This window comes from Halyomorpha halys, unplaced genomic scaffold, assembly GCF_000696795.3.
Source record: "Halyomorpha halys isolate HHAL.00 unplaced genomic scaffold, Hhal_1.1 Scaffold24.1, whole genome shotgun sequence".
Lineage (NCBI taxonomy): Eukaryota > Metazoa > Arthropoda > Insecta > Hemiptera > Pentatomidae > Halyomorpha > Halyomorpha halys.
The window spans coordinates 1,001,900-1,021,878 of NW_027107648.1; the positions used below are offsets into that span (position 1 = coordinate 1,001,900).

A 19,979-nucleotide genomic window follows, 5' to 3' on the forward strand; every position below is an offset into this window, starting at 1 on the left:
GCCAGGTTATGACCTTGTGGCAGGATTTAAATAAGCTGCATAATAAAAGAGCAGCCGAGGGATCGTCATTAATTTGATAGGAGCGAGTTTTGTTTTTGCCTTTAGAAGGTATGTCCAGTTGACCTCATCAATGGATGTCAAAATATAAATCACTGCAGAATAGTTCCTTTGGAAAGCATCACAGAAACCCACAATCATGTAAGGGATGCTCCCAATGGGAATAATACAGCGAGAAATGGGAATGAGACAGTTGAGATGTCTTGAAAGTGTTCCAGAAGTTTGAGCCATCTAAGATGAAGTTGTGACGGCACAGGCTTATCCCAATCACATGAAGATTTCCAGGCATCTTGTAATATTGTTTTGGTAAACAAAACTGTAGGTGATAGAAAGCTGAGCGGGCATAATTTCGAGCAATTGCGGAGAGGATTGCCTTCTTAGTGCAGATTCGTTGAGGTGGCGTGATCATATGTGAAGACATCACTGCTTAGGATCCATTGCATTCCCAATAACTTAACCATGGGTTCTTCTGGGAAGGACAAAGCTACTGTTGTGGTTTGGCACTGAACTTCCTCTAATTGATTCCCCAATTTAGAACTGTTACTGGCCCATTTGCTTAATTTGAACCCTTCACTGGTAATGAGCTTGATGATTTCTCTTTGTAAAAGAATGGGTTCTTCTATTGTCGCTGTGCCCATCGCAATGTCGTCGACATAAGTATCCTCTAACAGAGCTCTTGAAGCTTGAGGGTAATGTTGCCCATTATTTTTAACATGTTGAATGATGGTTCTTTGGGCATGGAATGCAGACAGACCCTCACCATAGGTGACAGTACAAAGCTCATATTTCTGTACATCCTCTGATGAGTCAAATCTCCTTAAAATGTGTTGGTACTTCCTATCCGGAGGATGCATAAGAATCTTCACTATGTCAGTGGTGAAAGCTATACTTATATATATACGGTGTGTCCTAAATTGGGAAATAATTTTTGATATGTCATTCTGTAGTTTGGGCCTGACATACAGTCATTTAATGATCCTGTTGCAGTCCTTCATAATGCATTGAACACTACTCTGATTTTGACTTTTCCATCTTGTTCCTTAAAAACAGGATGGTGAGGTATTGTATAACGGGTGGTTACTCCTGGAGGCACTAAGCGCAAGTGACTGAGGTCAAGATAGTCCCTCATGAAGTGATGTTATTGCTTTTTAACAATGGATTTTTCTTTAATTTATTTTCCAGATTATATAAGCGTTTTAGTGCTTGGTCCTCTGGGTTTTGTAGGAAAGATATGTTTTCTTTCATGGGAAGAGATAGGACATATCGACCAAAACCTTGCCTGTAATGAGTTTTTTGATAATGCCTCTCCACATAATCGTCCTCTTCAGATGTTATTTTCACTGCATCAACTTCCTCAATGTCAGTTATCTTTGGGACAACGATAGCCTGCAGTACCTTTAAGGCAAGAAGTCAGAAAAAGAAATTCCGTGTCAGATAAAGGTGGCTCATTGTGAATGAGGGGACTGAATGTATCACGGAATAAAGGCAAGTTGAATCACTGCTAAAATCAGGTAAATTTATTTGGGGCAATCTGGCTCTGACAACCCAACTTTCATCAATTCTAGCAGTGTGGAAAGTTCTGCCTACTGAAGAAGTAGTGGCAACAGAAGTGGGGTTAATATAATTTTGGTAAATTGCGTATCCCTCATAATAATAATCCTGCACGGTTTTAAAGAGGGAGTGATCTTCATAGGTTGGAAAGAGGTCTGAAACATTTAATACTAACCACAGTTCTTTAAGGGAATTTACCTTCATTTCTCAGTTCTTCTTCATAAGTCTCGCTGAAGGAAATGAAACAAGGTTTTAGTTCTAAATACATTCCTTTGAATAGGAATAATTTTTCATGTTGTTTTGCAGTACCACGCCCTTACGAAACAAAAGTTTTAATCTGGGTTGCATAACAGTTTAATTTCTCTTTGAGTATTTCAAATTGAATTTTAATATCCTCTGGTATTTTCTTTGTCGTTTTGGTGAATGATATAAATGAGAAAGATAATAAGTGATGAGAGAGGGCGATAAAAACTGAATTAATTAATGGCGGAATGGAGCACCTTACAAAATAATTTTTTTTTTCTATAAAAGATAATTAAAGAAAAAAGATGAAATAAAATGTACAATAGCAAATATCGACAACCAGAGGATCATGAGAAAAAAAAAAGTAATAAGAAAAATATCCGACCCGGGTAGGACCAAAATGTTACTGCAGGTTGGGGTTAAAAAGGAATCTTTACTAGCCCAACCGTGAACAGTATTAAAAATAAAATAAATTAATAGCCGAACTTTGTTATTGTTGTATTTTGAGTAATTGAACATAATAAAATGTAAAACAAAATATTCAAACAAGTAAACTAGAAAAAAAAAAAACTTAAAACTATTACAAAAATTAAAGTAAGTTGAACAAAAGAGAGAAAAAAAATGTTTATATCACCGTGGGTAATTGAAGGGGTCTATGCAGTGGGTAGGTTATGTCCTTGTGAAGGTAGATTCTGAAAAGAAGTACGTCTGCCTGCCTTATCCTCTTGGAGGATGAGTCAACATAGTCCACCTACAATAATAAAAATGGTTAAGCTGGCGAAGATGGTCGACTGCTGGCTACTAAGACTAAGTAGATTGATGAAATATGTCAGCCGATGTGTGTGCACACAAAGGGGCTCAAAGATGTATTATTTATTTTTCACAATATGAAAAACAAAAGAGAACATCTGCTTTTTAACACAACAAAAACATATGTTACGCAATCGATTTTTTGTTTTTAAAACCATGTGTTGGCCACAATATTGTGAAATTTACAAATCTCAGGCTAGAAAATTGATTTCTGTATGATAAAAATACAATTTTCCAAAATTTAGAATGCTACATTTTTTTTTAAAATGTAAAAAGGATATTGTGTAACCATTACCCTTAAAGCAAATATTATGAGCTTTTCAACAATTGTTCTAATTTTGTTGTAGGAACAATAGCTTAGGAGATATGGCTACTTTTATGAAGAAAAGTGGTGTTGCAAAAATACAGAACTGAGATTCTGCCCTTATTATTGAGAATCGGGTATGGGTCAGGCAGACATTTTTTGTTTTACTTATATAGAAGTAAAAAAAATACTCTATAGAGTTATAGAATCACCACTCGGAGTTTGTCGACTTTATCATGTTACACCCTGTATATAGCAATTGTGTTTATTTTATACTTCTTAAAACTTTCTTCAACTACCCATTCCTTTTAACGAGTAATAGTATCATAAACATGTTACTCTGGTATGGCGATTATATTGTGGATGGTGGAGGCTAAAGCTGAGAAAATTGTTTCCTTCAATTTAAAATTTTAAAGAAAAACATAGAAACATACATTTGGTTAACAGTATCAATTATTGTTTCATCCCTGTCACCAGCAATAAATATCCTTTAGGCTTAAATATATCCCTTAGTGTTGGAAATTTATTTGAAATGGTTCACCAAAAATGATATATTTATTTTAAACTGTGTCAGTAGCTAGGGAGGGGTTTTAACTGCCTTCATGATTGTGTAATAAACAAATTTATTTCTCTTCATGGTGGTTGGCTCTTGAGAAGGAATGTATCAATTTACACCTTGCCTAATAGCACTGGCAACAAATCAATATATATTATTTTCTAAAGTTGTTGGTTGTATTAAAATTTCATAAAAATTTTGACTTTGTGTGAAATCTGAGCATTTTATGTGTTGAGATGGTCATTAATGTGACATGGTGGAATAAGTGTTTGTCGCGTCTTTTAATCTGTTATTTTTAATGGTTATTTAATAATTTTAAAATTTGAATTAACACATACTATTTTAATTGTTATTAAATATTTTAAAAATGGGTAACTATTTATCAAATGAATGACTGACAGGGTTATTTATATAGAATTGTTCTATTATGATACAAATATTTTTTCTAGAATGGTTGTGAAATACAGGATACATAAATATGGTTTTACTCACTCTCTATTTAATTTGGGTTTGCATAATCTCATAGTTAGGATGTTACAAACATTTTACTTTAATTAATAAAAGTAAATAATCAATATAGCATATTGAAATATTAAAATAGTTAATGCATTTCTAAGCAGGCAGTTTGATATGTGAGTGCCTCAATAAACATTATTATGCAATTTTTCTTGTTATTGTCATTTGAAAACACTTAATGTGATATTTCTATTCACTTTGATAAAACATCTGTAAAAATTGTTTGCTTATCATCACTATTGGAGTTTTATGACATTTCATTATTATGGCTTAGTGATAACAAAATTTCTTTATTAATTCAAAAAAAAAAAAGTCTAAAAAAAACTACATATGATTTCAAAATTATGGTAAATTTCAAGTCAATATATAAAAATCCTCATACATTATCCACTGCCATACCAATCATCCTTTCAGGATTTATAGATTGGCTCGATTTTTTTCAATAAAAAAAAGTTATTAAAAAGATGAAGTATTTTAGTGCGTAGCTCAGAAAGTATACATTCTTTTCATGGTTATTATATGTCAATCGATTTGTCTCTTTCTGAAGAATAAGAAAAAAATATTAATGATTCTATTGAATGATTTTTTTTTTTTTATTCACTAAAAATTAATAAAGCATAATGATAATGTTCACAATGACAATAATAAAATCATTTCAGTAAAGTAGGTCAACAATTTTTTTTATTTAAGAAAAGGCAATTCACATTATATATGTATATATAGTTGACCGTAAAAATTGAAGTATAGAAAGATTGTCAGGGTTGCGGTCAAAGGAGAAACAAAAATAGTTTACAACTATTTATTTTAATAGTTGTAAACTATTTTTGTTTACCGCAACCTTGACCATCTTACTATACAGCAATTCACATTAGTTTTTAGCGTTGTATGTAACCCTCTAATACCATTTTTCAAAGGAATTAAAAAATTGTAGATTGTTAAATAAAATTAATTTTATCCAATTTTAGTTTCAAAACAATTTAGATTTCATTATAAGTTTTATATTTCGGCAAATTCGGCCATCCTCAAGGACGATCATAATACAATTTTAGAACCACATCAATTTTAAGAAACTTTATGCAGACTATTTTTCCCAGATCATTAATTTCAGTCCACAATTATCCTATTTTCTTAATTAAACATATTAAATTAAAACTTTTAACGTCAGTCAATCTTCACTACTATTATTTATCACAACAGTATTTTTAATATATTGTTGGAAGGTTACAAACATTGTTGTGATAAATTATAGTAGTGAAGGTTGACTGAGGTTAAAAGTTTTAATTTTCATTTTAATTTGATATGTTGAATTAACAAAATAGGGCAATTGTAGACTGAAATTAATGACCTGGGCAAAATAGCCTGCATACATTTTTTAAAAATTGATGTGGTTTTAAAATTATATTATGATCGTCCTTGAGGATGGCCGAATTTACCGAAACATTAGACTTATAATGAAATATAAATTGTATTGAAACTTTAATTTTTTATTTTATAACTTTATTGAAATTTACAACTATATATTACATAATACATTTAGTAAATATGATCTTAGTTAGAATGGAGTGTTGCAGGCGTGTAGAGCAACTACCCATTGGTAGCACTCTAATGACACTTTAGATTAGCTGGTCTTGTGGCCATCTTCTTTTCAGGCACCTCAGAGGATTGTCAGGAATGGAAGAGGATGCAAGGCTAGAAACTAGGGTGTTTGAGTGGTTAGGGAGTTTATAATGGAAGGAGTGATATCTGGTTCGGAATAGATCAGTTACCTAGGGAACATTAAGGCCTTTATGTATGATTTTATTTGTGACAAAGTAAGGGGTATACTTTTACCACCATTTATACACTTTTATTACTAAATAGAGTAATAAAAGTGTATAAATAGTGGTAAAAGAGAAATAATTTGACTGTAATTTTTAATGTATTTTTGACATATTAGATACAAATGTTTTGACCTGGGCAGAATAGCCTGTATGGAGTTTTTTAAAATGGTTAAATGATATGTCTCATAGTAAATTAAGTAGATTGTCCCTGAAGATGGCCGAATTGGCCGAAACGTTGGACGTGTAAATGAAATAAATGTTTTGAGACTATAATTTGGATAGTGTTTTTGAATTATTTATTAAAAAATTGCCAGTCTCAAGAAAGAATTTTAAGATTATAAATAAAGTAGTTAATAACATTTATCTTCGTAGGGGTAGTAGATGTTTTGATATTTGCTTATGAAATTTTGTCTGAATGACTAGAAATCAATTTATTTTTGCAAACATGAAAACTACTAATCCCACAAAGATAAATGTCACAAACTGCTTTATGGTAGTACATTGAACTAGCTTTAACTTGAATGCTGGCAGACATCTGTTCGTCTAATTGTTCCTGAAATATACTTTTTCATAAATCAAAAGTTTTGTCTAAACAACTATAAATCAACATTTGTGTGAATTTATTTTGCCAAATGTCAACTCTTACGAAAATAAACCTCATAAACTCCTTTACAGCTTATTAAGGTAACCTTAATTTGAGTGCTAATAGACATCTGTACATCCCTGAGATTTAGATTTCCTGAAATATATTCTCTGACTATACTGATTTTTCTATACATTTTATATGAAATCACGTTTTTTGAAAAAGGTTTACTTCAGGTTCTATTGAACTTAAACAACTCTTTTAGGATTCATATTTAAAAAAATTAATCAACTTCAAATGATATTATAGTATAAAATATCATTGATATAAGAAGAGAGTAGAAGTTAGATAGATAGTACCTTACAGGACAGAATACAATGAAGGATTTAAATTTCAGGATATAAGAGGGAAGCTGAGCTCTAATAACCCATTTGAAGTCAACGTAATGTGGGGTTATATATGTATCTCTAGTCATTCTGTTTGCTAATATATTACTTATTCTCTAGATACATTTCACTAATAAATAACCGTACTTATGATTATCCGAAAAAGATTCAGAAAAAGATTTTATTTATGATATTTACTCTTGTGATAAAAAAAGAAAAAAAATCTGGTGCAGTGTATCACAGAACTTTGACTTAACATCCTTCTTATGTCTTCCGAATTTGAGTAGGTTGGTGGACTGGTGTTCAAGTTATCACTAGTGTTTATGAATTTCAGAAAACAATTTTAAGACCAGGGAAGGTAAAAATTTGGAACAAAACTTTTTTATTTTTCTGTTGATATAAAAAAAATGCTCCAAAAAAATGTATTTCCTTACTATCCAAAATTATTGAAGGTGAAGAATATGTTCCTAGTCAAATATTCAATCCAGATGAGATGGCTTTCTTTTGGAAAAAAATGCTTAATTCTTCATTTTTATCGAAGGGAGAATCAGTTGCTCCTGGACATAAGCCTTCCAAAAACTGATTGGCATTACTTCTTGCTGGGAATGAGCTGGTGATTTAGAATTGAAGCCATTGTTGGTTTACCAAGCAGAAAATTCCTGAGCATTGAAAGGGAAAAAATAAAGAATTGCTTCTGGTCATTTGGAAATCAAATAAAAATATGCATCTTGCCAAATTTTTTACTATCATGAAAGAATTTGATCCCCATAGAAAATGTAAATTTCAAGTATGTTGGGCAATTGAGAAAGACACAGCATGTTATAGAAATCTTTATCAAGAAAAGAAAAAAATAAGTGGTATTCAACTAACTCTTGACAACTTTATAAAGGAAACACCCGAAAGCACTTGTCACATCTCTTTAACTTCATTATGTATACATATTGATAGATAAATACTTTAAAACACAGTTTTTGGTGCAGAATTTTCTACATCACTCTACTTTCAAACATTCAACGATTATAGATTCTCTAAAGCCTCTCTCCTATTAGTGAATATAATCGTAGCTTATGCTAATTATACCTTTTAGTGGGTTTTCTGACTTCTTCCATCTTTTAAAGGTATTTTAACATGCAGAACTTCAGCAATAACATAGAACTTCGCATGAAATTTCCATCCATGGACCCAGCCAACTTCCATAGATCTGCTGTCTTTTTTTTCGGTAGATCACTTCAGACAGATTATCCACAACACACGTTTGGTCTTGGCAGTAGCATCACTAAGATCTGCTTTGATTATTTGTGTCTTAGGCCTAAGCTACTTCTTTCCTGGAAATCCCCAAATCTGAAGATCTTGAAGAATGCTACCTTTCTTTTCTCAACTCCTTGGTTCTGAATACTGACTTTTAATACCATAACACAGTAAAATGGCTAAATTAACTGAACTCAGACCAAATATTCCGATTATTATTTTTAAACATCAAATCAATTTTTAAATAACAAGATTATATGAGGGCATTGATCCTTTGTTTTTGCTATAAATCAAACTTGATTTTCCCTTTGATTACAGGATGGACCAAGACGGAAGCCTCGAAATCAGCTACAATGAGTGGCGGGACTTCCTCCTTTACGCTCCTAGTACAGACATACATGATCTCATACGATTTTGGAGGCATTCAACTGTGAGTATTATTAATTATTTGTTATTTAATTTTTACCATTACTCCTTTGTATCAGAAACTGAAAACTTCTTTTCTTTCTGGTTGTTTATAAATTCGATATTAAGGCAGTAATTTTGTATCACATCTTCAGTTCCAAAAACCAAGATATTTGGAACATAGTCTCCAATATTTTAGAAAAGTAATCAGTAACCAGATTAATCTGGTGGATAGTAAAGAACTTAAATTTTTAAGGCCTAATGCTGAACATGGCCCTCTTAATATGTATTATAATTTTTAATCTTGTGAGATAGAAAATTTACTGATGCTTACACTTCAAAATTAAAGTTTTTCTCAAATACTATTCGAAACGTTTGAGGTATAAAAAAAAAAATTGACCTTTATTTTGTTATTGATTTTTAAAAATCAACTTTCCATTGATAATTGGAATCATAAAACTATTCCTTCAAGTTGACTAGTTCATTCTAATTCTGTTTCTTTTTCAAAAATAATAATCTTAAGCCTTGATAAATATTTTTTACAACAAAACTTCAAAGCATGTTATAAACAAATGATGTATTATTGTGTTCATATATAATCGCTTATCTTTTATGTATTATTGTAATGTTTACTGCATTAAAAAAAATTATCATGGTGTATTTATTTGGTTGTTGCTATAATTCTTCATAATTATTTATACTCCAAAACTGAATTTACATTGACTTAAATATTTTTCTGCTCAAATATTATAATTATTTTGATAATAATTATACTAATATAGTTTATTGTTTCATTATATCATCTATACAATCGTATTTATTATTAAGTATTTTAGTAATTACTAAAAATTAAAATGCACTTATTTTTAAATTGAATAACTTTCTTTAGTGATACTGCAATCCCCTTACTTGGCTTCTGAGAAGGAATTATGAGGTCCATTTGATTAGTGCGTGGCACCAGCTAACAACAAAATTATTTTTCTTTTTAATCATAACTCGCTGTCTTTTTATTGTTCAAAAATAATTATTAATTAGTTTTTAAGCCTTTAAAAACTTAATCTACTTTATTTACTTAAAATAACATGCTTCACAAATTTTCACTACTACAACATATTATCAATTACTATTGGCATATTTTTGATTTAGACTCCATTGTTCCAGCTTCAAAATTTATTTTTACGTTAACATATTCAAAATATTTCAATTTACAATCCAAATACCAAATAAATTATAGATATAATATATTTCCGAATTAGTTCAATTAGACTCAGCTTCATAAGTATTATTTCGTATTTGTTATGATTACTGGTTATTGGAAAGTATTTTGATTTCAGTCACTGGAGGACATGGTCTCGAGGGCTGCGATCAAAGGAAAACCAAAATAGTGTTCTATTTATTTCCTATCGTTTCGATCCACAATGCAGGTCTTCAGTGGAGGTGTTCAATAATGAACAAAGGAATTTGAATTTAATTCATTCTCAAATTCCTTTGTTTGTCCTTGTACACTTCCTAGCAGCCCTGAGAAGACCTGCATTGTGGGTTGAAACATTAGCAATAAACAGTTGAAAACTATTTTTGTTTTTCTTGAAAACAACCCTGACCATCTCCTTTTAATTCGCACACAATCAATCATCTATGTATAAAATAAAAATGACTTAAAAGCAGAAAATAGATTTATTGATAAGTTAAAAATTATGTAATCGATTGATAACTTCTTAGCGCATTTCTGCCCTAGGACTGATAACTTCTTAGTTCATGTCTGCCCTAAGTAATAAAAATGTGATACTGATTTCAACATATTTTTCCTAAACACAAATAAAATTATGGTCAAACTTTCATTGTTTTGTCTTCGTTTCCTAAATATAATCGACAAGAAAAACTGCATTGGATGAAGGAACCCTTTTTTTTTTTCTTTTTTTTTTGTTTTTTTTAGAATAAGTGCTTTTTAACATTTTGCCATGTGAGGACTGACTTATGATTATTTTTTGATAAATTCTTCGCAAGTGATTAAATCACCGTGTATGTCTTTTGGTACGAAGTGGTTTTTCCATTTCTGTAAACCTTCTGTGAAGATAGGATGGAAAAATGTCCATTATTGGATTAAAAACAGATTACTTACAATAAAAATAACGAATAGAGAATGTGATAGCTGATTACGTTGGGGTGAAGTTCCGAAAATGTTTAAGTTCAGAACATTGTGGGTTCGATTTTCACAACGATCAGTAAATATACGTTTTGTGACATCCCCAAAAAATTAATATTGACTTATTCATACAGAGGCTGCATAGTTTCTCAATAGAACACTTGAGCGATAACAAAAAAAAAATTAAAAATAAGTTTTCATATATTTACTGTATTATGTAAACAATATTTATGAGTACTGTTTTGACATTATAATGCTATGGTCACTATGGCTACAAATGTTGGCTTGCTAAAATAATTTACACAGGCAAAGTGATGGTATTGAACAGCATTACAGAAAATATCTCTATCCTGAACTTTGGAAAATTTTACAAGTTTTTTTAAGTACCCGAAACCATTGTAATGAAACAATCTATTCATATAATTATTATTATTATTATTTCACAAAGAAAACAAAAATACTTTTAATTTTCTCTGTTTGTAATGGAATGGTTTAAAGAATTTTCATATTATTTATCTGTTTAATCTTTTGATATGTATTCATTTAAATTATAATTCATGTATTACAAAGGAGGCTTTGTAATTGTGTATTACAAGAAGATTTTTAAGAAAATGTTTAGTTACAAAAACATTGGAGGATACACGAAGCAAATGAGAGAGGAATTAAAGAGACTTAAAATTTCAGATACCGACTGTCTAGATAGAGATAAGTATAGGAAAACATTGAAAAATCTCACCAATATTGGACAAGGAAAAAAAATGGGTAGGAAGTGGTCCGAAGAAAGAAAAGAAAGGCAGTCGAGGATCATGAAACTGCGATAGGAGGAAAGAAAATTAAAAAAAAAAATTTTTTTTATTATTCTAGTTCGAAAAATATTAGACTCCAATACAAAAATATTAGGCTCTGAGGATTATATTTAATGCGCCCAAGAAGACGAGAAAAAAAATTGAACTAGAGTTAACCAACCTAACCATGATGGGGGCTCTAGTTTTCATTTCATGGGACCGCCACAGTAATAAAAGTAGATCCCTCTGGATTCAAACCAGCGCCATTGCAGTCATGAGGCAGTCGCTCAACCAGAGTTAATACTCGATTGACGATGGACGAATACATTTTTATCGGAGATTGTGTTCTTGAATTTTTAACATTAATACAATTCAATTCGAATAAAAATGTGACTTAAAGTTTCGAATACTCTCGTATTCGTATATTGGAAATTATAATTTCAATTCAAAAAAAGTTTGTATTAGTCTAATACAAAATTATTCGAATTGAATCGAATAACATTTTTTTTTTTTTTTTAAATCGCATATTTTTTACCTTTTCGGATTTATGCTATGTGGGTCTCTTGATGTATTTTCTATCGATTTTAAGATTGAACACTCATGTATCGATTTATTTTAACTTTTCTGATTTCTAGCATATTAGGGTTCCTGTATAGGTTTTAGGAGAGACAGAACATGAAAATGCTATCGATATTTTTTTTTATTAGTATTATATAGTTTAGAAATGATTATTGTTTAAAAAAGAAAAGGTAGGAAAAAAAATTGTTGTATCATTATAAACTTGTGTCCAGTCATGGATTGATGGGTACGTCACAGCGTTATAGCAACCCAATTTATTTAGTCAGCATTGTCAAATAAAGCATTTCTCTCTTGCGTATCGATTTATTTTAACTTCTCCGATTTCTAACGTATTAGAATATAAAAACATTTAAAGGGACCCTTGTTTTGAAACAGCTGCCATTTTTATTCCAAATAAATAAGCTATAGTTGGAAAAATCATCAATTTTGGGCTATGCATAGATTTCATTAAAGTAATTGGATAAAAATTGAAATGAAAAACTGACTTTTTTTCCTCTTGAGCTCTTGTACTAACACGACTCCATCAATCCACATGAAACTTTAGAGTGGTTTAGGGCCATCTAAACTCTACGAAATGGTATAAACTAGACCTTCGTTAAGAAATTAGAACTCCGCAAACTAAAAAAAAAATGAGATTTTCTTTATTCGTAAATATTTTTCCCTTATAAATATACAGAGTCTAAAATATAATGGTATGGGTTAGAATAGTTCAGCTTTCCAACAGTTGTAACGATGGTTTGGGATAAAATTGTGAGGGATGGCACCGTGACATTCCAGATAAACCGTTGATAAAAGCAATCAGCAGTAAGTAGGAAGCCGAGTTTAGCAATCAGTAAATTAAAACCTCCCAAGTAGAACTACAGCTGGAATGAACTAGTACACCAAGAGGGAGGGAGATCCATGGTTATAGTAGTACAAGACCCTGACAAAAGCCAGTTATTTCACACCAATTTTTAATTACTTTAATGAAAACTATGTATAATTACTAGTCAAAATTGACGAGTCTGCCAAGTATAGGTAGGGGGAATACGAAATAGTAATTAATAATATTAATAATAATTAGTTTTTCATTCAGAGCTCTATATCCTTGAAAGTACCAACAACACCGGAAAACCTATTAGAACGTAATTTAAAGTAGAGCAAATTTGCTAAAATATGTTCTTGAGCAGGGCTGGTTTAGGTTCAATAGTTCCCGAGACACAGTTTATTAAAAAAGTTACATTTCATGAAATATATGTGAAACAGTAAGATACCTGGGAATTCACCTAGATCGCCGCCTTACCTGGAATCACCATATCAATATCAAACTAACTCAAACTTATGCAAGGTTAGCAATGCTATATCCTATCCTAAACAGAAATTCCAAACTATAACCAGAAACAACTGTTCTTATATTTAAAACAATTCTCAGGCCACTGCTGATGTACGGCTGTGAAGTCTGGGGAGCGGCATACTTCACGAAAAGGAAACAACTACAATCTTTTCAAAATAAAGTCCTAAGAATCGCATTTAATGCTCCTTGGTTCATAAGAAATAGCCAATTGCATCGCGAATTACAAATGGAGTCAATAGAGGATTATATCAAAAAACGGTTCATGAAGTTCCACTCCCAGTTGCCGACAGTCAAAGGAGCAACAGGACATTCTATTATAAATTTTAATAAATATAAAATTAATTCATAGTCACACTACCTCAATTTTACTTTTTATTATTACTCATTTTATTTATTCATTATTATTTTTTATTTATTTATTTTTTTTTTTTCTATTTTTCTCTCGTCCCTTTTTCAAATTAACTTGTTCTTTTCACTATTAGAGCGCAATTGTTTGTTTTATTTAAGTGTACCAATACCAATATTTGTTGTTATTAATTTTACATTCCTCTTTTATTAACAAGCATTACTCTTATCTATTTTTTTTTTCTCTTCTTTTAATAACAACATTGCATATAGTTAGGGGTGTCTTTTGTACCAGACTATACCTCCTCCCCCCCCCATAATCAACTGTTAAAAATATATATATAATATAACTGTTATATCAACCGTGTAAGGCCCATACCAGGCCGATCTGGTATAAAATAAAATAATATATGAAATATATACTGAAAAATCAGTTGTTAGTGAATATTCTTTTTTTTTAACTTTTTGAAACAGCCGCCATTTTTTATTCCCCCTACCTATACTTGGCAGACTCATGAATTTTGACTATTAATTATACATAGTTTTCATTAAAGTCATTAATTGGGGTGAAATAACTTGATTGAGATTGAGTTTCCTCAAAAAATGTAATATTCTTTTTTCAACGCCAGTTCGGATTGCTGGAATGTGTCGGAGAACTTATGTTCGGATTACCAAGATTGTACTTTATTTAAAAAAATTTAATTCTTTAAATATTTTAAGTCAACATAAAATGATGACGTCGAAGACCCCCGAACGGTATTGCACTCAGCCGAAGATGTACGAACTTAGCCGAAAGTGACAGAGTGTAGACTCCACTCTTGGCCGAGACAGGTCAGTGTCTAACTGTGAGTGAGCCGTTCAACATCGACATGTTTCTGGGGGCAGGCCCGATCGGTTCTGAGCTCTCGCAGCTCATGTCCGAATTAATTCTCCTAATTACACCGGTTAGTATATTGTTTATTATATTTGTATTCTCTTTTAGATCTAGACAATATAATTTGATTTATTTTAATTCTCCTAGATGTAGGCACTTAAATAAATTTCAAACGTTCTATATACCACTCTGTTTAAAAGTGTCATTTCATAACTTATGTATTATTTATTATTTAATTCTCTCATTAAGGAATATTATTATTGTATAAAAAATTGTTGTTATGTCGTTAAAGTCTCTTTTTATGCCGCGTCATTAGAATTGGGCAGAAATTAGTTGTGATAAAACTACAAGTTGGAATTGGCATGGAAACGATGATAAACAACTATTGTTACCATGGCAATACCTAGCTTGTAGTTTTATCTCAACTAATTTTTTGTCCAACTATGGGTATCATATATAAATTTATTTCCATGACGATTCTAAGTTTCTGTGATACTCTAAATTCTAATTCATTAATAATAAGTTTAAAAACACTGTTTACAAGAGCCGGTTTGCAATTATTTGGCATAGTTTAATTAAAACATACTGAAAAGCTTTATGACAGTTTCATAAAATTGCCACTACTCAAATTTGTACTGCACAACTATAGCCTTTTTATTTTTTAAAGTGTTAATTAACACATCAATCTATTTTTTTTTTTTTTAATTTCCAAATTACCCTTTCTAAGTATGAGTAATTCATAATTAGTAATGTAATATGTTTTAAAAAATGTAATTATTAGCTAAACTATTTGTCATCCGACAAAATAAGAACTGAACATTTGTCCTAACGCTCTAAACGTTGCCGGCAGCTATTGGCGTACTTGCTAATTATGTGTCTATATTGTGATTTATTATGATTATAAGTTTTATAATTCTGTGGTGTGGACCCAGAGTTATGTAAAAATTAACAATAGCTAAAATTGTCATGGTTACGACTCTTATTTATGAATGAACCATTAATAAATAAATATCGTATCCATGACAGTTTTAGCTGTAAGTTTAACCATAGTTAATTTTTTTCTCATCTCTGCCTGGATCAACGATCTATATCGGTATTCCAGATTCTACTAAGATTCTAGGATGAACATATGTTGTGGTTTAAAAATAAATCAAACAATATTTGCTGTTTTCTGACAACATTTGTTTTTGCTTGCTAAAGTTGTAATTTTTTATAGACAAAGTTTCTACATAAAAAATTATAACAGAGGAAATAGCATTTTAATCTATGTCAAAGAGTTATGTATTTGTTATATTAGTCTTTTACTAAAAGTGGTATTTTTTAATGGTGGTTCTCGTTCCACTAAAAAAAAAAATATATGAAATAAATAGATATCCTAACCAAGCTATGGAGGTAAAATAACAACTATATGACAGAAAATATATAATTTATTCTGACTATGTTCTTAAAAAATGTTTGTTCCCGAACCCGGTAGTTGGTATAGAGCATTGAGAAAGCTTTGACTCGTGTTGATCTGAACAGGTGCCGGGACTCGGAAAATATTGGCCGGTTATACGACAGTTGGACAAGTATGAAATGAGACGTTAACTCCGTGCTAAAGCTTTTTGTAAGGTATAACATAAGTTATTTGTTAGGGACCGTAAAGGGCGTATAAACTATAACAGTGGAAATATATTTATTAGTATTAAAAAAAAAATCAGTAATTTCAACATAGTATTTTGTAATTTATGAATTTTAGTTCTTACAAATTTAAAATGAAGCAATGTAAAATAGGTCAACATTGACAATATTTCTATAATTTTTTTTTTTATCGATTTATCGGTATTGTATACTTCTATCGAATGCCTACAGCAAAGAAGTTGTTTGAAGAAGTAGCAATTGGCTTAAGTTGTTTATATTTTACTTGTATTTTTTTTAATTGTAAGTCACAAAGATTGATTATTATGTCCAACATGTAATCTTGGACGAATGTCCTATTCATATTTTGTGATTTATGAATTCTAGTTCTTACTAATTTAAGATGAAGTAATGTAAAACAAGTCAATATTGATAATATTTCTATAATTTTTTTGTTATTAATTTGTCGGCATTGTATACTTTTTATTGCCTACATTTCATCTCGTACGAATTTCCAATAAATCATTAAAAAAAAAAAAATTATTTCAACATTGTATTTTGTTTATTAATTTAAGTTCTTACATACTTAAAATTAAGAAATTTAAAATAGAGCAATATTGACAACATTTCTGTATATTTTGTTTTTATTAATTTATCGGTATTATATACTTTATTGCCTACATTTCATCTCATACAAATTTCCAATCGGTATTTCGACTTTGTATTTTGTGATTTATGAATTTCAGTTTTTAAACATTTAAAATGAAGATATGTATAATAACAGGGATTGCCCTGTTATACATATCTTCATTTTACTTAAGATACATTTTACTTTTATAGTTGAGAATATTTCTTTGTATATATTTTTTATTTATTTATTGGTATTGTATACTTCTATTGCATCAATAGATCAAGTGGCTACAGCAAAGAAGTATTAGCAATTGGATTAAGTTATTTATATTTTATTTATCTTTATAAGTCACAAAGATTGGTCATTATATCCAACATTTTATCTCGGACGATTTCCTATTAAATCATTGATCAATTGGATTTTAAATGTACTTACATAGGTATCTCTTCTATATTTATTATTATTATTATTATTATTATTTGAATTATGTTCATTTATATGGAGAATAGTTTAACATTGTGAAGAAATCTACTTTATAATTACTATAAATACAAGAGGGTTGAATATTTTATGTTATCAGAAAATCAATATTATTATGTTTATTATAATAATCCCAAATCTTCGAATGTTGTTCAAATGGAACGATGGTCAAGGCACACTGACGCTCTGTAACGCCTTGACTGTGACATTGCCCCCGCGTTGGCGGTCAGGCGTTCGGTAAGAGCGTAATCGCGTTGACGCGTTGCTAAGCAACCTTATCTCCCTTATGTACTAATATCTTTGTTAGTATTGTTTATTTTATCCGATATGGAATTCGACCCATTGCACACTAAAACCATTGCAGAATAATAACATCTAGTTATAATAATAAAAAGAAGACCTATGTATTTTTCATTATTATAATATTAACAAAGTTAATTATGGATTCAATCTAAGTTCCTTATAAACTATCATCGGTCATTGAAACGACTGTAATATTTTTCTTTTTAATCAAAATTTTCCTTTACCAGATAAATGACTAGTTGATAAGATTTTTTTTTTTGTATGTGTTTAAAAAAATATTTGACTCGAGTTCAACAAGGACAGCATGTTTGCATATATTTTCCAATGTTTTTAGGTCATGGCAATTTTGTTATTTGTATCATGTCCTCATAAACTGACTTAAAATGTTATATTTATGTAGTAATTCATAAAATTTCAGTCTTGAAATATTTTTTTTTTATTATGTGTTCGAAATCACTGAAAACGATGTCTTAATAATTGCACTTAATTGTTGGAAGGTAAATCATACTTGATATTTATTCTAATTTAAAATGGCAATTATCATTTCTAAATATGTGGTACTATTGGGAGATAGATTTAATTCAAAATTTTATTTTATTTCTGATTATAAACTATTTCAAACATTTTTAAATTCTTCAAATTAAAATAGGTAGGGTATATACCTTAATAATTCACGGAAAATGAGGGTGATGCTTTTAAGTACGATGATTTACCTGTTACCTCCATACGTATAGTTCAGATTTTCGTTATAACGCGGGTCTTGGTTAATGGATGGCAGTCTATAAGATGCCTAAAAAAAAATTGGGTTTAGTTTTAATTATTAATAAAACAGAAGCCATAATTTTCACGAAACGACGGCTTACTTGAGGATTCGTGAAAGCTTTGAGGTAACTAAAACATTATCAAATGTTATAACGAACAGAAGAAAATTTCTGGTAATCCACGGGGTGCTTTCTCCAAAGTTAATCTCTCGATTATAATTTAGCAATTCAATAAAATGAGGTGTATTAATATTTAATTGCCCTGATTATTAATCTAATTCTTATCTTCACTGGTTATTTTTTAGCTCATTAATAGATAACGAAAGAACCTCTTAGCATTATTACTATCATTCGTTGAATGATATTCCATTTCATTTTAAAATTAATTATATTTCATTTTCTTGAGATGGTTTTTATTGTTTAAATAAAATAATTTGTACCCATGTTAAGTCTTAAAACACTCTTTATTAATTCTTTAAAAGTACATCGTTTTGGCCAATTCGGCCATTATCAAGGACAATCTATTAAATAATAACTTTTATTATACATCCAATTTTAACAACCAACATTATTGATAATAAAATAGCATATTAAACTTTTTGCGGGCAGAAACGTTTCTACTCAGGTCATTAATTTCAGTCCAAATGCCCTATGACATAATTACACATCATATTAATAAGCTCGCTATAGCTAGTAACGAACTGGCCGATAGAGCAACAAAGATTGCGATTTCTGAAGGAATTCCATATCGCGGAGTGCCTGTCCATGATTTCATTGCCCTCTTTAAGCAGAGGATTAAATTGGAATGGAGACAAACGTGGGAGAATGTTTCCGATAGCAAATTAAGGGAAATTAGAAGGGACGTCTTCCCTTGAATACCATCAACTAGAAATTAGCGCAAAGAGATGATTTTGACGCGCTTTCGGATAGGTCATACGCGCCTGAACCAACTTTCCATCTGTATGACAAACTTGCGGAACAGGACTTACAGTTGAACACATTTTGACTTAATGCCGAGCATATAACTCCCTCAAATCTTTATATGATATACCAGCGGATCTCCATTCCATCTTGCAGGATAAAAAACAAACCGTAGATAACTATTTTGAGTTTCTCCATCATTCCAAGCTCTGCCATAATTTAATAAAATTTTACCACAGATTCCCACGTTGCAATAGTGTCCCTTTTCAATATAATAGTATTCATGAATCCCGACCCTTACCCCCGTACAAGGGTAAAGCCCAAAAGTCTTAAATTACTGGATTTTCTCTTTTTTCTCTAGTAAGTCAATTCATAAAAATTTGTTGAGGTTAATAAACTTCCAAATTGAACTATGAATTCAACTTTGAAAACCCAAAAATAATAGATACAGCACAAAATATAAAAAGCAGAAGATTTCTGAAAGCCATACATATAACAAAAAACATACAAAACACAGTAAACTACAAAACTGACACTAAACACATAAATACACACTACGCCGACATTATATATAGACTCAAAATATAAACATAAAAATCAGAAGAAATAAACGGTGAAGCCCTTTAAAAAAACAGGGAGGTAACCCCACAGCACACTGGGTATGAGATAAGGTCCAAAGAGGTAGCAAGAAATATAGAGTAATGGTTGTGCTAAAGAGAAGTGAAGAA

At 30.4% G+C, this 19,979-nt stretch overlaps 1 protein-coding gene across 4 annotated transcripts in view; it reads left to right on the top strand.

Annotated features, from left to right (window-relative positions):
* The window catches only part of SCaMC (Short Calcium-binding Mitochondrial Carrier), a 107,881-nt gene that overhangs the window by 10,547 nt on the left and 77,355 nt on the right, over positions 1–19,979 (top strand). For 3 of the 4 annotated variants that reach the window (XM_014423480.3, XM_014423486.3, XM_024358319.2), the window contains one exon: positions 8,393–8,504. In XM_014423480.3, the coding sequence (XP_014278966.1) occupies positions 8,393–8,504 (112 nt within the window). Of the gene's footprint in view, positions 1–8,392; positions 8,505–14,473; positions 14,609–19,979 lie in introns of those variants that run through there. The other variant, XM_014423511.2, reaches the window with a different exon arrangement.